Below are 20,385 nucleotides of genomic sequence, written 5' to 3'. Positions count from 1 at the left end.
TGGTCCAACTCTGTATAAGGCAGCTTCCTATATGCCTGTGCTGTTTGTGGGGAGCCCAGCCTCTCATAACACGTCTGTAGGATTTCTGAAATAAAATATGGGGACGTTGGTGGGGTGGGGAGTCCTAGTTGCATACAGGCCACTGCCATTTTGGCACCCGCTCCTCAGCAGAGCTATGACACAACTATTAGATAAAGCACCCTTTCAGGCCCCCCTTTGGGAGGGAGAAATGCTTGTGAGGTCACTCTACTCCACTTGACCTGTCTACGGAACTGGCAGTCCCACAGGTGCCCCGTGAGGCCTGTTCCACATTTGTAAGAACTTTAATCTTTTAATGTGGCAGCACCTACACTTTGGAACTCCCTGCCTATTGATATCAGGCAGGCGTCTTCGTTGTACAGTGGTACCTCAGGTTAAGTACTTAATTCATTCCGGAGGTCCGTACTTAACCTGAAACTGTTCTTAACCTGAAGCACCACTTTAGCTAATGGGGCCTCCCGCTGCCGCCGCGCCGCCGGAGCCCGATTTCTGTTCTCATCCTGAAGCAAAGTTCTTAACCTGAAGCACTATTTCTGGGTTAGTGGAGTCTGTAACCTGAAGCATATGTAACCTGAAGTGTATGTAACCCGAGGTACCACTGTACTCTTTCTGGTGGCTGCTAAATGCTTTTTTTGTTCCGACAAGCCTACCCAGATGCCAAGGAAGCTTTTGTGAGTTTTAACCTGTTTTGAGCCCACTGCAAATTTAAGTTTTTGAATGTCTTAAATCATTACTGATTCTTCTTATTGGTCCTTTTATTATTTTGCCTTTCTTTGTAAGCTATGCTGAGATGTGGGGGTTTTTTCAATATCAAGCAGTGCATAAATTTTATGAAGTAAATAAAAAGTGGGCTTTGCTACAAAACACCCGAGTGTGTTTTGACATCAGCATTTACCTGGAGGACAGGTTGGAGAGAGCCCTGTTGAGGACCTCTGGGGTGTCATCCACTGGCGATGCTTGGGCAATCTCCGATTTGCACTCGCTATCTGACGCCGTTTCTCCATCCAGCTTGCTTTCAAACTCTGATTCCTGCAGGACGAGAGAGGCAAAGGTTTAATGCAAAGAAGCAAGGGGGGTCAGAGTGAAGGGCTTCGATCTGCACACATGCAATGGCTGTTATTGAAATTGAAATACTTTATTGTACAACTTGTATACAGTGAGATTACACGAGCACCCCCCACTCAGCTCTCTTAGTCTTAATTCCTCTCGTTTACACACCCACCAAACCCGAAAATCTGTTGCCCTGTTGTTATCTTTTCATTCAGCAGCCTAACAGCTCATGGATAGAAGCTGTTCTTTACCCTGTTGGTGCGACTAATCATGCTTCTATATCTTCTGCTCAAGGGCAGGAGATCAAGAAAGTGCTGGCCAGCGTGTGAATCATCCCTGAGAATTTTCCTCACTCTCCTGAGGCAATGTTCTTCCGCGATGTCATCCAGCGGATTCACGGGACAGCCCATAATATCTTGTGCTGTATTCACCACCCTCTGTGGGCACTTCCTATCAGTTGATGTCAAACCAGCGTACCACACCGTGATGCAGTATGAAAGGACATTTTCTATTGTTGAGTCTGTAACCTGAAGCGTATGTAACCCAAGGTACCACTGTAAACTTGGTGGTTTTTTTGGTTCACTTTTAACAACTGACTAGACTCAGTGTTTTACCAGAGAGTAACTGGTTGGTGACAGCAGGGAAGCAAGCACAGTAGTGGTACAGGGATCAATAGACCGTTAAACGTCTGGGGACCCTGTGTGATCACCACAATGACCCTCTTCAAACCTTGTTTAGGTTAAAGCAAGTCATGGGAAGGAGGAAGGAGGAAGAAAAGGGGCCTGCCCCAGAGCGAGAAGGGTGCATGCAAATGTACAAGACCTCAGCACCAGCTGAAATGCTGAGGGAGATCAGGACCAGAGGGAGGAAGGCGTCAGCCCCTCTTCCTTCCAGCAAGGTTTAAACTGCATTATTACGTGGATGCCTCAGGAGGCCCTGGCCAGCTAGGAAATTGATAACATCAACAGAAAATGAGATATAATATACATTGGCACTGTATATTATGTACTCATTTAAAAGCCACAGTACTCCTTTGTATCAGCAACGGAAAGAGTCATTGTACCAGCTTCCCAAAGTGCAAAGATGGCCTCAAGCCATCGGGGAATTGCAATAGCAGCCATAATCCTATCTCCTGGTATGCCCTGCGGAGGACCTTAAGGTCCACAAATGACAACATTTTGTAGGTCGCAAGGTGGTTAGGTTGGTCTCAACTAGGGCCAGGGCCTTTTCAGTACTGGCCCCGACTCAGTGGAACGCTCTGTCACAAGAGACCAGGGCCCTGCGGGACTTGACATCTTTCCACAGGGCCTGCAAGACAGAGCTGTTCTGCCTGGCCTTTGGTTTGGACTCAGTCTGACCCTTATGTTTCCTTCCCCTTATGGTTTTGATTTATGGGCTACTATTAAAATGAGGCTGCATTTTAAATTGCATTTTAACCTGTATTTTAAATTGGTTCCCCACCCCCCATTATGATTTTACTATAATTTTTCTGGTGTTAGCTGCCCTGAGCCTGGCTCTGGCTGGGGAAGGTGGGGTGTAAATAAAATTTATTATTATGAGTATTAGTATTATTAGATAAGTAAAATTGGAAGAGACCCCCAAGTGCCATCTCATCCAATCCCTGACAATGCAGGCAGCCCAGCTAAAGAATCCCTTGTGGTCACCCAAACCTCTGCTTAAAAACCTCCAAGGAAGGAGAAGTCACTGTCTTCTGAGGTATTCTATCTAGAATGGACAAGGACAGCCAAGTTCCCACTATCCAATGTCTTGGCTGCAAAAAGAAGTCGTTTCCAAACCGACCGTGCAAAGAAAAAGCTGTACCCCACCTAGGCACAAAAGCACCCTACGCCCGCCATCTCCACCATGGTGCCTTCAGCACACAGACGCCCCAAACCAGGAATTTTATTCCATCCAACCCACATGTCAGAAAGCTATTGCTTTCTGCTTACAAGTATCCAGAGGAACATTCCACCCCAAAATATAAATTTATGCTGACATAAAAAGAATCAATCAATAAAAACTTCGCAGCTAAAAGCAAAGGACAAACACTAGTCCAGTTTGCGTGTCACGTAAACCACAGTTTAAGCCAGCGGTTCCCAAGGTTTATTCGGGGGGGGGGGGACCTGCTTGGTTTCATGGGCTCATCCCCACTGCCCCCTCCCCTCCCCTCTAAAAAGGATTATTCAGAATTGCAGTAGGCATGGCATCTGTATTGATTTAATTTGTGTACATCACCTTGGGGGGGGAAAGGTGGGAGATATAAGATATAGATACATAAAATCAACAGCGGGTGGGGGAAATGGAACTGAATAAAGAAGAATCACAAACCCAAACAAGAGATGTCAGGATGGATTTCTTGACTTAGAAAGCTGTTGCTAATTACACAGAGATGTGCTTAATATAGGACTGGGAGAGGTGGCTGGGAGGAGTAAAAATTCGGAAGTGGAGGGGCTTGCTAATTGCCAACCTTTCCATCGCCATGCAAATCACAGCTGTCCCTCTGTAAATCACTGGCTCGAGCAGCTGATCAGGGAACCAAGCTGGCTGCTTTCTGATGTGCTGTGCTCTGGTCCATCCCAGAAGTTTCTATGGCAACCACCTCCTGCTCTCACGCGCCAGGATGAAAATGGCTCCGTTGCTCCTGGCAATTCTTACACAACTGGGTCAATGCACAAACACGAAGCATTATAATCCCACACACACACAAAAAAGCCCCTCTGATTGGGCCCATGAGGAATGTCAATATTATCAATCCCGAGAATTTGAATAATGGCGATTTGTTATTAAAATCATGCGCGCGCACAGTTGTGCTTTCACCAGCAGCCTACGGGGAGAGAAAGAGAAGCAGCTTGGTGGAAGAGCGGCTGCTTTGCAAAAGGTGCCCAATTCCATCCTCATCACCTGGAGGGAGGGAAAGATGGAGAGAATCAGCAGAGGTGGGTGGACCAATGGTCTGGCACAGCGCTGTTCCTAGATTCTGACGTTACGCGAGAAACTACAAACTGGTGACTCGAGGATGATTCACCACAGTAACCCTCATGAAATCCAAAATTTCGAAGTGAGTTCCGAGCTGACCTGAGAATCATTACTATGCTAGTAGACCAGGGGTGGCTAATCTTTGGCCCTCCAGATATAATGCAGGACTACATAAGAACTTAAGAAGAGGCGGCTGGATCAGGCCAATGGCCCATCTAGTCCAGTATCCTGTTCTCACTGTGGCCAATAGATGCCTCTTATAGGAAGCCAGCAAGCAGGTACCAAACACAAGAGCAACTCTTCCCTCCTGCTGTTTCCAGCAACTGGTATTCAGAAGCATTGATGCCTCTGACCATGAAGGCAGAGCATCGCTATTGTGGCTAGTAGCCATCGATAGCCTGCTCCTCCTCCTTGAATTGGGCCAATCCTCTAGTAAAGCCATCCAAGTGTTGGGATACTGCCAGGGAGATGGGGCATCAGGCAGGCCCACAGCTGGCTCCAGCCACTAGCCAGCAGCCGGACGATCACCAGTCTCCCTTGGAAAACATCAATCAGTGACATGAGCCTCTGATACTTTTAGAGACCCGTGCACGCTCTGTCAGCAGAGCGTGTAAATCTTCTCACAGCAGAAGAGGCGGACAGAGAAATGTGTAAGCATAATGTACAGCATTTTATTCAGCATAGTTCAGGAACAGAGGAAAACATGTCTGCTTCCCTTCGTCTCCAGCAAAACAGCAGCAACACAAAAGCTATATACAAACAGAAGATCCCAGCAGATCTGTGCTGGAAGTAAACAGGCATGTGACACACAATAGTCATGCCTGTACCCTTTTAAGGTGGAACAGAACTATATCCTAACACCAAGTTGGTGGCCATCGCTGCTTCCTGCAGGGGAAAGTTCCATAGTTTAACTATGCACTGCAGAAATGGCTTCCTTTCATCTCTCCTGAATCTTCCAGCGTTCAGTTTCATTGGTTGTCCGCGAGTTCCTTTTTTTTTTTTTTTAGAATATTTTTTTATTAACCGACCAATCACATCAAATCAAACCAAATTACATAAATTCCAAATTACACAGCCGAATTTTAAATTTTTGTTGGGGGTACCCATATTTCAAGTTCCGAAAGGGATCCAATCAACTTCTTGCTTCTTACTGCTGTTTTAATGTCCACAAATCTAACCTTATGATGTTCACAGTACTATCCAGTCCTTTCTTATTATCTTTCCACATCTCTTGTTGTTATTTTCATATATTTTTCCTTTCTCTTTGTGACCTCTGATAGTCTCCGCAAGCTGGTTAGAACAGTTTGTAATCCTGCGTGGATATTAATTTTTTTATCCAGTAGCCATATCCAGACGTTTTCCATATAACATCACTTCCATACATCAAAACAGTCTTAGCATCATTAATCTTCACCAATCTGCCTCCTTTCTCAAAACCTATGAGGAGATTCACTAGGAATGCAGTCTGAAAACAAACCCATTCTTCCTCCCGGCTATAAATCCTTTGGGCAAGATGGCGACTCCGAATTAATTGCTGCGCCATTCCCAAAAGCTCTTATTGCTTCTCGGTCTCCATAAAGCATACTTTTGGTTAAAGTTTATCTCCACACAGACCTTTATCATTCTGCTTGGTTCTAATGAGGAGGGGTTCTTGTAAATCACATAGAAGGAAAGTAAAAAAGGTCCCCCCCCCCCATTCAGCCCCGTTGTCAACATACCCCGCCTTTGGTGTATCTTCATCGTAAAATATTCCTGTTTCTCCAGCCCGTCGTCTTCTTTCGCAGAGGTCACTTAAATTAGCAGACTTCACTCCCCTTCTTCACTTGAAATATGTGCATTTGCTTCTTTTGTAATTAATTATTCCAAATTGCTGCAGCTAGTGCGCGATCAGAGACAGCGTCCAGGAGAGCCAATGTCCACACGGGGGCATTCTGCCTAGGGCCCTCACCCCCTTCTTTCGAATTAGGGGGTGATTTATGGGCACAGCAGGCAAGGGCAGTGTTCCCCATTTCCTTGGGGCAACAAGGGAGGCTGCCTACTCCCATAACAGCCTCTTAATTACCCCGTGTGGGTCGGAGAGATGGTAGTGTCAGCCATCTTCCAATGCGCCCCCTAGTGGCCCCCCGGTTGTCCGCGAGTTCCAGTGTTGAGAGAGAGGGAGGCTACAACTCCCTTCACCCCCTGACTTTTCTGTCTGGGACTGATGCAAGATAGAACCCAGAAACCTCTGAAGGGCCTCACTCATTTGCCACTCCTGCTGCAGAACAACAGCGCCTGGAAGAGCTCCTTTCTTGCAGATGGAGGTGAATGCAGCATTGAGAAACTAAAAGCCACATGCAGGTCAAAATAAGTGAAATCCTATTGCAGGCAATGAGAGAGAGAGAGAGAAAGAGAGAGAGAGAGAAACTGGGGAGAAACACATCATGCTTCCTCCAAGTTAAACCCCAGTAAGGCAAAGCTAAAGGGACGTGGGTGGTGCTGTAGGTTAAACCGCAGAGCCTAGGACTTGCTGATCAGAAGGTCGGCGGTTCGAATCCCCACGATGGGGTGAGCTCCCGTTGCTCGGTCCCTGCTCCTGCCAACCTAGCAGTTCGAAAGCACGTCAAAGTGCAAGTAGATAAATAAGTACCGCTCTGGCGGGAAGGTAAATGGCGTTTTCATGCGCTGCTCTGGTTCACCAGAAGCGGCTTAGTCATGCTGGCCACATGACCCGGAAGCTGTACGCCGGCTCCCTCGGCCAATAAAGCGAGATGAGTGCCGCAACCCCAGAGTCGGTCACAACTGGACCTAAAGGCCAGGGGTCCCTTTACCCTTAAGGCAACGCTAAAACCTACAGCCCAAACAGAAACCCCAAGTTCGGAGGTGGATACAGATGTTTGCTACAGGAGGAGCCTCTAAATGGCAGCAAAGCCAAAGAGAAAAAGGCACGACGGTACTCATCACCCTGGCCAGATCATTTATGTATTATTATTTATTTATTTTTTTAAAAAAAAATTACCACCATGTCATAAAACCTACATCAATGTGGTTTACAACAATAAAAAAAACTGTACAATAAAACCCATTAAAAAAGTTTAAAACAAGCATCAATTAACCACTGTGGAAAGATTCGCTCTCGGATTACCAGCATAGGCCTGATTAAATAGGAAGATTTTCAGCAGGCATTTAGAAGTTGGCAGAAAAGGCGCCTGCTGAATCTCTAGCTGCAGAGTGTTCCACAGGACAGGGGCGGTAACGCTGGCTTAAGGCTCCCTCTCTTGCTGTGAAAGGAGCCTCACAGACTCTGGGAACAACGAACAATGCTCCTGCAGCTGATCTGTGATTGAGCTGTGATATGAGGAGATCCCCAAGGTGCCCTGGACTCGTTGTTCAGGGCTTTGTAAATTAATGCAAGGACCATGAACCTGGCTCAACAGAAGATGAGCAGCCAGTGCAGATGCTTCAGCAAGAGTGCCACATGTTCTCAGCCAGAAGCTCTGATCAGCCACCTGGCCACCACATTCTGCACCACCTGGAGCTTTCAAACAAGAACCAAGGGCAGCCCCACTTGGAGCACACTGCAGCAATCCATCTTCGAAGTTATCAACACATGGCCTGCAATGGCCATAGTTGCCGAACCAGGAAAAGCTGGTAAAAAGCACTTGCCATGGTGAGGCTGGTGAACCGGGTTGAGCATCCACCTGTAGACCTACTCAGAGAAGCAGGTGACACAAGCCAAGTTCTCCCCAAGGCAGCCCACCTGGGCTGTGCCTCCTCAGGGCTCACAGCAAGGATTGTTGCGCAACACAAAAAGCACTCCCTGCTTGCAGAAAATGAACACATCAGGGAACAGGCTAGCCAAGGACCCTGACAAGCTAGCTCTTCGTGTGCAAGGGATTGCTTTATTTACTTAGCTATGGAGCAACATTTAAGTCATGCAAGGCAGCCTCACACTCCAGTGCAGTCTCAAGTGGTTGCACTGAACTAGGAAACCGTAACTACCCTAAAACCATTGCCTCTAGCCATTTCACAATCGCTAAAAAAGAGAGCTTGAAAGCTCAATTGCTTCCGCAGTCTTCAGCAAAATTCCAGGGGAGCTGCATGAACTCAGAACCTCGGAAAGAATGGACTCCTCTTTTCTCCCGCCTGCCATGCTTTTGAAAAACAAGGCCTGTGCAAAACATTAGGAACTTGTGATTCAACACCTCTGTAAGGCTAGTTTGTTGAGGTGCACCTTGCCTCATCAGCAAAAAGCCCAGCAGGATAATAAATAATAACAATAATAACAATAATAACAATAATAATAATAATAATAATAAAAAATTTTATTTATACCCCGTCCTCCCTGGCCAGAGCCGGGCTCAGGGCGGCTAACACCAATAAAATTTCAGTAAAAACATAATAAGAAAAAAAGAATAAAAACAATTTAAAATACAGGTTAAAATGAGGCCTCATTTTAAAAGTCAAAACCATAAGGGGAGGAAAACATAAGGGTCAGACTGAGTCCAAACCAAAGGCCAGGCGGAACAGCTCTGTCTTGCAGGCCTCGCGGAAAGATGTCAAGTCCTGCAGGGCCCTAGTCTCTTGTGACAGAGCGATCCACCAAGTCGGGGCCAGTACTGAAAAGGCCCTGGCCCTAGTTGAGACCAACCTAACCACCTTGCGACTTGGGACCTCCAAAATGTTGTCATTTGTGGACCTTAAGGTCCTCCGCGGGGCATACCAGGAGAGGCGGTCCCGTAGATACGTGGGTCCTAGGCTGCATAGGGCTTTAAAGGTCAAAACCAGCCCCTTAAACCTGACCCTGTACTCCACCAGGAGCTGGGGGCTTGGCAGGGCCAGGATCGACACTTGCCACTGGTGGGGATATTTATGGGACCATTTAGAACAGGGAGAGCCAGTGTGGTGCTCCCCGGACACTGCAGTTCCCGTCCAGCATGGCCAATGGTCAGGGAGGACGGGGCAGGAGTATGGAGAGTATCATGCTGGGCACCTTGAGTCTAGCAGCTTCAAGATGGATATACTGAGGCTGCTTTCATTGCTATACTAAGGAAGGATATACTGAAGATTTGCCTCTCCTGGTATGCGCCCTGGAGGACCTTAAGGTCCATAAATAGCAACACCCTAGTGGTCCCGGACCCTAAGGAAGTCAGATTAGCCTCAACCAGAGCCAGGGCCTTTTCAACTCTGGCTCCGGCCTGGTGGAACGCTCTGCCTCATGAGACCAGGGCCCTGCGGGATCTGATTTCTTTCTGCAGGGCCTGTAAAACAGAGTTGTTCCACCTAGCCTTTGGGCTTAGAATCAGTTTGATTCCCTCCCCCTCTTTCTTTTTCCTTTCTCCTCCTGTGAAGAGGCTGCATCCTAATGTTTTAATGTTGTATCTTAATCTTTTAAATTGTATTTTAATCAACTTGTTTTTATTATTGGTTGTTAGCAGCCCTGAGCCCGGTCTTGGCTGGGGAGGGTGGAGTATAAATAAAAAATTATTATTATTATTATTATTATTATTATTATTATTATTATTATTATGATTATTATGATTATTATTCTCCCAGCAGCTTGTTTTTATTGCACTGCAAGCTCTCACACTCCTTTTAACAGCTCAGAGACGTCCACAGGCCAGGCTTTGCCACCCTGGGTGCCCGGGTCAACCAAACCTTTTGGACGCCAGTTCCCATCAGCTCAAAGAAAACAAAACAAAAAAAGATAACCTGGTGACTTGCTTATCTCATCAGAGGCACGGGTATAGCGACTCAAAAGCCAATCCTGTAGACCTTTGAAAGCTGTTACTCAATTCTGGACACGTTGGAAGCTTTGATTATGAACTGCAACACAGGCACATCGCCACCACGTATGTTTGCCTTGCGACAGAATGGTTAATTCCTTGTTTATTGGACTGCCTTATATTATTCCGTGTTTTTTAAAAAAAATATTGTTGCTTTTCTGTTTATTTTTATTACTTTGTTTGCCACTGAAAATATTCAACGACGAGCAGGTGATAAATATAGCAAAAAAATAAATAAATCACCACCATCTAAAGCAGCCTTCCCCAATAGAGAGAGAGCCTTTCTGGAAAGCTTGCTTCAAGCAAGCCAGGACCACGGAAAAGCCAAGTGCCGCATGGATGCCCAGGCTGGGCACATCTGCTTTCTGACTACCGCCTGCCCCCTTGTCTAACAAGTGGAGGTGGGGGGGGCGACATACAGAGACAGATGATCATTTCCATTTTTGCTGCACCACGCCTGACGCGCATCCTTTCATTGTGTGCAGAAACTCACGACATTTGTAGCCTATAAGGACAGTGGAAGGAAGACTCGAGCTCCTGGCTTTATTTTCACAAACAAAAGATCAGGAGCAAAAGCACAAGCCCTTAAAAGGAAACGTGTTCCTTACCAATTCTGACTGCAGAAGCTAAACAGAAAGTCTGAACTAGAGGGGCGGATGCAGACTGCTGCAAAGACAGAAGAGATCAGGGGAAACGACAAGCTTACAAGGCCTTTTATCAGCAGCTAACACGTTGATTACATACATAAAGGTAAAGGGACCCCTGACCATTAGGTCCAGTTGTGGCCAACTCCGGGGTTGCAGCGCTCATTTCACTTTACTGGCCGAGGGAGCCGGCGTACAGCTTCCGGGTCATGTGGCCAGCATGACGAACCAGAGCAGTGTATGGAAACACCGTTTACCTTCCCGCGAGAGCGGTACCTATTTATCTACTTGCACTCTGACGTGCTTTCGAACTGCTAGGTGGGCAGGAGCAGGGACCGAGCAACGGGAGCTCACCCCATTGCGGGGATTCGAACTGCCGACCTTCCGATCAGGAAGCCCTAGGCTCTGTGGTTTAACCCACAGCGCCACCCGCGTCCCTTGTAATTACATACATAGAACATGTCTAAAGAGCAAAGCGGTTTACAGCCACCTTAAAAAGAAGTATGAAGATTTTAATGCCCGCTCGGAGCCTGTCCCTGCATCCTCAGATTAAAATAAGTCTCCGGACAAGTAACTCTGTTTGCAGCCCTCATTAACCTTGTCTCTTCCTCCCCTCCTCTTCTAAGCTCCCTGTCAAAGTTTGGCAAGGAGGGAGGGGGGCTTGTGGCCAGAAGATGTGCCTTGAATCTGGATGGTGCTGTTACTACAGAGATCCACCCCACCAGTGATTCTGTGCAGAGAGTTGTAAAGGGAGCAAGAGGAATAGCTCCCACCCCCAAAGGGTCTCCTGCCTCAGGGTCCTTGAAGCCCAAGTCTGCTGAGCTGCTGTTCCCCTGGAGAAATCTACTCTGTGCCATTTCCACGGGGAGACTCCAAAGCCTGTCTGGGGTGTGTATGCAATGTCCTGTTTGCCTTTACCCAGCTGCAAGGCCAAGGAGACACCAGCATGAAGCAGAGCCAACAAATGTCCAAAGGGGGAGATGTTAATGGGGTGCAAGCACTCCACCAATGGATGGAAACGTTTTCTGATGCCCCACAGGGAAGAAGTGCAAGCTCAAGAGGTCTTTGTTGCGGGAAACAGCCTTCCGGGCCTTGAAACCAACCACCTTGCATATTCCAAAATCTTAGGATTTGCAGCCTAGACTCATGGCCAATCTTGTAGCCACCTGGGCTGATTCTGCTCTCGGCTGCCTCCGCAGAGTGCGTCTTTCAGGAAGAACAGGACAAGCTATTCTAATCTGTACCCAAGAAGATAAGCTCCTGCAATTACTGGAGCTGCCCTTCTTGGCACTCACACCAGCCGGAGTACAGGCTCCTTGGAAGGAGGTAGTCAGTGGGGCATCTCAAAGCCTCAACAGGGCTTGGTGGAACCCACACTTTTGCCCCAAGCCCTGCTCATAGTGCTTCATAAAGCCTGTGGTTTTTGAGAAGGCAATTTGCACAATCCTTAAGGCACTGTGCTGGTTTGAACCCTTTTGGAGCGAATGTGAACGGCCGCAGAGCACTCCATATATCGCCTCTGAAGTGCCCCATCCGACCCCAAACATCTTGTGCACACCAGCCCATAAACAGAGGCACAAAAGCTCACCGCATGGACACTTCTTTTCGCAAGTTGTCATCCTTATTTCAGTTTAAACCTGGCTAATTTTAGTTGGCCGCAAAGCAGATTAGAATGGCAGAACCCGAGTAAGCCAATCTTAGAGCAAAACAAGATTTGTTAAACCCTGAGCAAGCAGCGTGCCCAAGACTCTGTTGTCCCTCAAGGCAGGCGGCTGCCAAGAGAGGATGATTAGTAATAATAATAACAATAATAATAACAATAACAACAATTTATTTATATCCCACCCATCTGGCAGGGCTTCCCCAGCCACTCTGGGCGGCTTCCGACAAAATATTAAAATTCCCTAATGCATCTAACATTAAAAGCTTTCCTAAACAGGGCTGCCTTCCCTAAACAGGGCTTTAAAAGTCAGCACCAACACTTTGAATTGTGCTCGGAAACATACTGGGAGCCAATGTAGGTCTTTTAAGACCAGTCTTATGTTAGTCCTCCCCCTGCACCAGTTGGAACCAGTGAATTAATTGCCTGTGAAGTTGGGGGCCTGAGCCTGTGGGTCATGTGGGGCTGGCTACTTCACAATCTCTGGCTCCAAGACATGCCAGGAATTGCAGAAAATGATACTCAAATCCCTTTATGCTTCTGCCCTACACATGTTTACTTGGACATAAGTTCTAGCAAGCGCAGAGGGGTTTTGTTTCCCAGTTTAGGTGCGCATATGCAGCTTATAAAATCACACAGTCTGGCAATTAACAATGTTACTGTGACATCTTCTCGTGATGGCATTGCTAAGACCAGCTTTGGCACTTGGCAGCTTGTGCAAAGTTAAATGATGACTCAACGTTTGCTGACTTGAGCTCATCATTGCTATTCTTTAAAGGAGAGAGAGAGAGAGAGAGAGAGAGAGAGAGAATGAATAAAGGGGGGTGGTCAATGCAAGTCCTACTCAGAGTAAGCTCATTTAAGTTAACAGACACAGCTAAATTCAGTGGGTCTGCTCCGAGTATACAGTAATTCATTTGGATACAACCCAGAGGTCTGTTTTTTATTCTTATTAAAAAGCAGTTTCCCAACTGATGGAATTAAAACAACCGCTTTACTGATGCCCTATGATTTAAGTTATAATGCTTTGGCAAAAATTTACTGCTGCTGAGATTGACTTAACTGGAAGGATGTCTGGTGCAGATCCTCCACCTACTTGGGCTTTAGTAACCTGCAGTATGTTTGTGGACAAACTGCTATGCTTTTTTAAAGAGAGAGAGAGAAGAGGAAAATATTTAGCTTGCCAGCAACAGGCAGTTGATTTTATTCAAGATGGACGGCTGCGAACTTTGAGTAAAGTAGCATCTGACCTCCTGTTAGAAAAAGCTGGCCTTTATAGGGCATAGCTTCCCCCAAAATAACTTAAAACTAACAATGCATAAGCCATGCGTTTGCTTAGCTTGTTTTTGCTATTCCGTCCTGAGCTACCACAGATTTCAGATTTTCCACTTTCAATGGATTCTTTCTGTACCCACTGATATGCCAAGGAAGTTGGATCAGGACAACGACCCGTCCAGGCCAGCATCCTATTCTCACAGTGGCCAATCAGATACCTCAATGGGAAACCCAAAAACAGGTTCTGAGTACAAGAGCAACTCTTCCCTCCTGTGGTTTCCAGCAACTGCTGTTCAGAAGCACTACTGCCTCTGACTGTGGAGGCAGACCATAGTGATCATGGTTAAAGGTAAAGGGACCCCTGACCATTAGGTCCAGTCGTGGCCGACTCTGGGGTTGCAGCGCTCATCTCGCTTTACTAGCCAAGGGGGCGTTCAGCTTCTGGGTCATGTGGCTAGCATGACTAAGCTGCTTCTGGCAAACCAGAGCAGTGCACAGAAACGCCGTTTAACTTCCCGCCAGAGTGGTACCTATTTATCTACTTGCACTTTGATGTGCTTTCGAACTGCTAGGTTGGCAGGAGCTGTGGCAGAGCAACGGGAGCTCACCCCGTCACGGGGATTTGATCATGGTTAGTAGTCATCAATAGCCCTCTCCTCATGAATTTGTCCAATCCTCTTTTAAAACCATCTTGGTGGCCATCACTGCCTCCCATTGGAGAGACTTCTATATCTTAACTCTGCGCTGCATGAAGGCTGGAATATAACTTCCAACTGTTGCCCAGCAGGCCAGCAGGGAGGAGACGCAGAGTTTCATTCCAAAAGCAGCACCTCTCAGATCACCAGGCACTCAGCTCGCTCCCCTGAACAGAGGAGAGCCCAGTGCAAACAGACAGCTTGCCCTCAAACCAGCCCTGGTTGAATCCTGTGGTTGGTCTACCTGTGGCCTCACATACATCTGTGTTCTGGACATCACACTGTACCAGAGCAGCAGCAGCAGAGTCTCTTCCACCAAACCAGACCTTAAACTGCACCAGAAACACTTTTCTTAAAGATAAGCAAGTTGATGTTCGGCTTCTGCTTGCTAAGATTCACAACAGAGTTTGGGAAAGATGAGGCACACCTCAGACCTGAAAATGTTTGCAGAACTTCATTGTTAACCAACATTTCACACGGTCTCCCTTTCATTCCCAGAGGCGCAAGGCAAGCAGCATTCTTGTTCACTAGGTGAGAAAAAAAGCCAGAAGGTGGTGAATGAGCTACCCAAGGCCTTCTTGCAAGCTGTGTGGAACGTTTGAGGTCCTGCACCCCATGAACTGCCATTTCAAGTTTATCCCCAATGCAGAATAATAAGCACTTAGGCAGTGCATTAGGGAGTTCAAAGCATTTAGTACTCAGCAGCTTGTAATTCTTACAATAACCCAGCGCACACCCTTTTGTGGGTTAAATGGTGCACGTGTGTCTCCCAATCATGGCATTGTTAATTAGATGCTGAATGGCAGTATGGTGCAGTGGTTAGAGTACCAGGCTAGGATCTGGGAGACCTGGGTTGAAATCCCCACTGAGCCATGAAGCTCCCTGGTGACCTTGGGCCAGTCACTGCCTCCCAGCCCAACCTACCTCACAGGGCTGTTGTGGTGATTAAATGACGAGGGGGAGAACGACATATGCCACCTTGAGCACCTTGGATGGAAAAGGTGGGATATAAAGGCAATAAATAGTCATAAATAATACCACTGCTTTTCCTTATGTCCCTCATTGCTTGCTCGGGATCACACACTTCTTGGCTGCACTGGTGCAGTTGGGTTACTTGCAACCTTGCAGGTAAGGCCGGCCTTGAGCAAAGAGCAGCCACAGCCAGGGGAGGAATCAAGACACAGGCTTGTATCCAACGCTACTCCTACTCAGAGTAGGCAACTCAAAACCACTGAACATAAACTCAGTCACATCCATTAGCTTCAACAGGTCTATTCTGAGTAGGACTAGCACTGGATACAACCCATTATGTCCAGTCCTACGCATGTTTACTCTGAATAAATCACAGCAATCAATGTAGATTACTCTTCATAGGACTGCAGGGAAGGGAGGCCTCTGGCTCCGGCTGCAATCACACGATAACTTTTACATCACATTCTTTCCCTCAGAGAATTGTGAGCAGAGCTACTACTCCCAGCAACCCTTAGCAAACTACAGTGGCCAGAATTCCTTGCAGCTGCAGTGTGTGTGTGTGTGTGTGTGTGTGTGTGTGTGCGCGCACGCACACACACACACACACGCTTTAAAGGTATGCAGCCTCAGTGGTAAAAAAAATGCAAGAGCCCCAACTTAATCTGTTCCGGAAGTCCGTTCTTAAACCAAAACCGTTCTTAAACCGAGGTGTGTTTTCCCTAATGAGGCCTCCCGCCACCAGTGCCCTTCAACCGTTACGATTCTGTTCTTAGACAGAGGTAAAGTTCGCAAACCGGGACACTACTTCTGGTTTTGTGGAGTTTGTAAACCAAATCATTCTTAAACCGAGGTACCACTGTACACTAGAGGTCCCACCAGCATCTCCAGGCAAGCCTCTCAAACCTAGAAGAGCAAGGCCAGTCCTTGGAGTCACATTTTTCAGACCAGACCTTTAGCCCTTGGACTCACTTCTTACACCACAAGTCAAGCTGTGACCTAGTGGAGGGGTGGTAACCCCTCTTTAGACAGCTGAGATGTTCATAAACAGAATTCTTAAACAGGCCTAGGATTTCCATTTAGGCCACGAAAAAGTTGTGGGTTTGTCAGGAACATCTCTAGTTGGCCCTACAGTTGATGTGTTTTCCTGACGACCGACATAAAAGCCATCTTCACCAGACCAGATTACTAAATACGCTAACAATCTCCCAGTTAGGGGCCATAATTTTCATAGTATGCCGCTGGTGATGTTTCCCCGCCACTGCCAAAGGCCGACCATTTAAAAGGGGCTCTTCCTAGCAACCAGCTCTAGAGTCTGTGACTCTCCTAAAATGGCACTTTTAGGCCATGATGCCAGCAGTGAAGGGGAAAAAATGTTCAGTGAGTGGTTTCTGAAACTGTGGAGTTTGAGAATTGGCGGTGTAGATGATAATGTGCTGGAAGTCTGACTCAATATAAAACCAGTAGTGCTTAAGAGTGCTGGACTAGGCCCTGGGACCATGGGTTCAAATCTCCACTCAACCATGAAGCTCACTGGGTGACCTGGAGCCAGTAGCTGCCTCTCATCCTGACCTACTTCACAGGGTTGTGATGAGGCCGACGACGCACTCTGCCTTGAGCTTCTTGGAAGCAAGAAGGTGGTACATAAACACTATATATATATTGTGCATGTATATATTGTGTTTATATACCACCTTGCCCTCAAACACCTTGCCCTCTAAAACCATTTAAACCATGAACAGGTTAGAAATGGGAACTGAAAGCACAGCAAATGTTGAGCAAAACACACAGATGACCACACGCTGCTCAGACATTTAAATTTCCCAATATGTCGCATTGGTTCATGGCATGTGGCATGAAAACTTCCTCTCAAAATGGAACAACGTGCATTTGAGCTCTCCATGTTTCTAGCCCTCATGAACTGTAAACAGAGAAGCTCCTGGGGTAGTGGAAACAAGGAAAAATTCAGATCATTTTTGCATGCACATATATATATATAATCAAGTTTTCTTCGAGGCCTTGACACAAGTTTGGCGAGAGCAGCAGCTTCCAAGGGGCTTGGCGTTTGTCACATTGCACAGCAGCTCCAACAAACCGAAGGCACGCCTGTTTGCACGGCCCTCCCCCACCCCCGGGGACACCGATCTCGGAAGCACGATGAAGGCTAAAGCATCCGTTATCCTACGCACGTTATTTTTAAACTTATTTATAAGCATTCCCGAGGGGAGAAGCGGGCAGGAAGGAAGGACCCCCGGCCCTCCTCGTTACAAAACAACTCCTCAGCATTGCAACAATAGGAAGCAGGAGCAGCGCCCCCTCCGCGAGGAGGTAGCTCTCCCCTCCCCACGAGACACGCGTCAGCGCTGCACCCCCGGAGGCTACTCGTGCAAGCTTAGTAAGCGGCCCCGTGCGCGGCCGGGATCCTAGGCAGAAGCGCGTCCCACCCACTGCCGCCGTGCCGCCGCCCGCTCACCTTCCCCTCCGAGTCCTGCTGCTGCCCGTCGGCATCCCGGCCCGGCCTCTGCCGGAGCTCGCTCATCTTGCACTCCCCTTGCGGCTCCTCCACCCTCGCCTTCCGCTCCGCTTTGCACCGCGCAGTGAAGCAGCAGCAGCAGCAGCAGCGAGCGCAGCGCGAGCCGCCCAGAGAGATGGCCGGGCCCGGGGATTGAGGCGGGGCCAAGGCGGCCGGGCCAATAGGAAGCTCCCGTTCGCTCTTCTACGCATAGATCTTTCAATGTTTTTTTTTTAAAAAAAAACTAAAAGTGTAGAGGGACGACTCCATTATAGGGAGGTGCAACTTGCTGGTTTCTTCAGGCGCTGTTTCGTTTCTGTCTCCCAGAGACGAGTGCACCTTTGGGAGTGAAGTCAACCCGCTGGGAAGTTGCAGCGCCTGCTGTGGTTGTAGAGACCGATATGGGAGAGACATGTTCGGTTGCAGCTGGGGCAGATGAAGGCATCGGGCTGTGCTGCTGCGGATGCTCTCTGCAGTCTCCTCCCAACAGTCATTCCTTCACTGGTCCCTGCTGTGGAGTGGATACATGACCCATCAATCTCCAGGCACTGCGGTCATCTGCAAGGGGTTCCCACATGGTGGGGTTGATGTCGCCAGCCTTCATGTCAGGTATGCAGACATCTCTGTAATGCAGAGTTGGTCTGCCAACTGGCCTGGTACCCGAAGCCAGCTCCCTGTAGAGTGCAAGCTTGCTGGCAATGTGGGCTTGGGAGAGCATATCTTTGAGAGATGCAATGCCCAAAACCTTCCTGAAGCAGCATGCACTGAGGTGTTGCTTCTGGCGGGTGTCTGGGGCTGATGGGAGTTATAGTCCAGAAATATCGGGAGGGCCACAGGTTGTGCACCCCTGGGTGTTGGACTGTGACCTGGGAGAGACCAAGGTTGGAATCCTCATGGCCATAAAGCTCACTGGGTGACCTTGCGCCAGTTACTGTCTCTTAGTCTAACCTACCTCACAGGGTAGTTGTGAGGATAAGATGGGAAGGAGAACTATGTACAGTGGTACCTCGGGATGCGAACGGGATCCTTTCTGTTTTGTTTTTTTAAATAATAGTTATTAAAATTTCAAAAAAAGAAAAATCACATTAATGAGAAAATTAACAATAAAAAGGAAAAATACAGAATACAAAGAAGAAAAAACAGTTAAAAACAATTCCATCTTTTCATCACTTCTTTTACGTTTACTTGTTTCCCGGACCTCCTCATACCTCCCTCTTTTGTATTCCAATTCAATTTGTTAATCCAGCAATTCCTTTCCCTCCTTTTTAATCCTAATCTTTAATCTTGATATATTATAACGTTAAATTTTTACATATTAAAAACCAATTTTTCCATATTCTTTTATACCAGTACAGCTAGAAACCACTTAACTTCAATCCAACATCATTCTAACATTCATTAATTTTGCAATATTTCTGTAAATAGTCTTTAAATTTCTTCCAATCTTCTTCCACCGACTCTTCGCCCTGGTCTCCTTTCTGGAGCCCTGTTCGCATCCCGAACAGAATGTAAGATGCGACAGCGCATCTGTGTGTGTGCGGGTTGCGTTTCACCACTTCCGCACATGCCCGTGACGTTCTTTTAACCGTCTGTGCATACATGAGCGGCAAAACCCGGAAGTAACACACTCCGTTACTCCCGGGTCGCCACAGCACGCAACCCGTAAGCACTCAGCCTGAAGTGTATTTATCCCGAGGTATGCCTGTATGCTCCCCAGAGCTCCTAGGATTAAGGTGGGGTATAAATGCAACAAAATAATAACTAAACCTCAGCTGCGCTGTAATACTGAATGTCTATGGACATTCTATGGAACGCTGCAGGAGAAGACGCACAAAGCTAACTCGGAAGCTGCCGCGCACCGTGCGACTCTTCCTGTTCTGAATGCATGCTCTAGCTGCCACTTTCCTAAGCCTCTTCTAACCCCGCCCCGCGGATACCCGGATGTGGGTGCTTATCCGCTGCCTGCCTGCGCTGGGCTGATTGCCTTTGCAAAGGCTGCCACCAGCAGTGCACCTCTCATCTGCCTTGGCAACTGGCCGCTTGGGCTTCAGCAGCCTCTCCTAACATAGACTGTGCCTGGTCAAGCGTTCTGACAAAGCGATGATTGGTGAAACATGCATCACACGGTAAAGAGCCAGGAGACTTGCCAGTGATGGACAATAACTAATCTGGCGGCAGCTAGTAACATTAAAACTAGGTTTTTATGTATATTGGAGGGATTGGCATCGCTCTCCAATGAGAGAACAGCTAAGATGGGTCAGGAAGCATGTTTTGCTGAGTATCTGATATTAAAAAAAATTAGTTGACCACCTTGCATTCCCACCGCATATGCAGAAACGAGCCTCACTCCCCACATTTTCTTCAGCAGTAAGGGGGCATGGACTTCATTGCTTGGTAAAGTCTCTCGAGAGTCCAGTGCAATCTCAAAACAATTTTGAGAGTGGGATCCTGGTTGACACAGGCTTTAAGAAAAGCTTCGTCCAGAGACCATTCATCAATGGTTCTTTGTAGGTCGGCTTTACAAATCGTTGTGAAAAATAATTTAATGCGATGGGGGAAACTGGGGGAAACCAGTTTTTTCCTACACCCCCACCCAGGCTTTCACATCTCTATGCATAAATATATTATTTAATTTATTTAATTTTTAATTTATTTAATTTATTTCATAATATTTATACACTGCTTGTTGTTTCTTCCTGTAAACCCCTCAAAGTGATTTGCAATGTGTGAATAAAATCGCAGCAAGTCAACACAAGCGCACGCCCCTCCGCCGGCCAAGCAACCTGCGCCGCAGCGCCGA

General features: G+C 47.3%; 1 protein-coding gene across 1 annotated transcript in view; it reads right to left on the bottom strand.

The window, feature by feature from the left end:
* Positions 1–17,740, bottom strand: part of CDS2 (CDP-diacylglycerol synthase 2) — a 49,692-nt gene extending 31,952 nt beyond the window's left edge. The window contains exons 1-2 of the mRNA XM_081017455.1: positions 17,547–17,740; positions 935–1,068 (exon numbers count right to left, since the gene is read on the bottom strand). Coding sequence (XP_080873581.1) covers positions 935–1,068; positions 17,547–17,612 — 200 coding nt within the window. The 5' untranslated portion in view covers positions 17,613–17,740. The remainder of the gene's footprint in view (positions 1–934; positions 1,069–17,546) is intronic.
* Positions 17,741–20,385: the final 2,645 nt, after the last annotated feature.

The sequence above is a fragment of the Podarcis pityusensis genome (genome assembly GCF_964106645.2).
Source record: "Podarcis pityusensis genome assembly, chromosome: 8".
In the NCBI taxonomy this organism is placed as follows: domain Eukaryota; kingdom Metazoa; phylum Chordata; class Lepidosauria; order Squamata; family Lacertidae; genus Podarcis; species Podarcis pityusensis.
The sequence above is the reverse complement of the archived record's forward strand: the minus strand, read 5'-3'. Positions and strand labels throughout refer to the sequence as shown.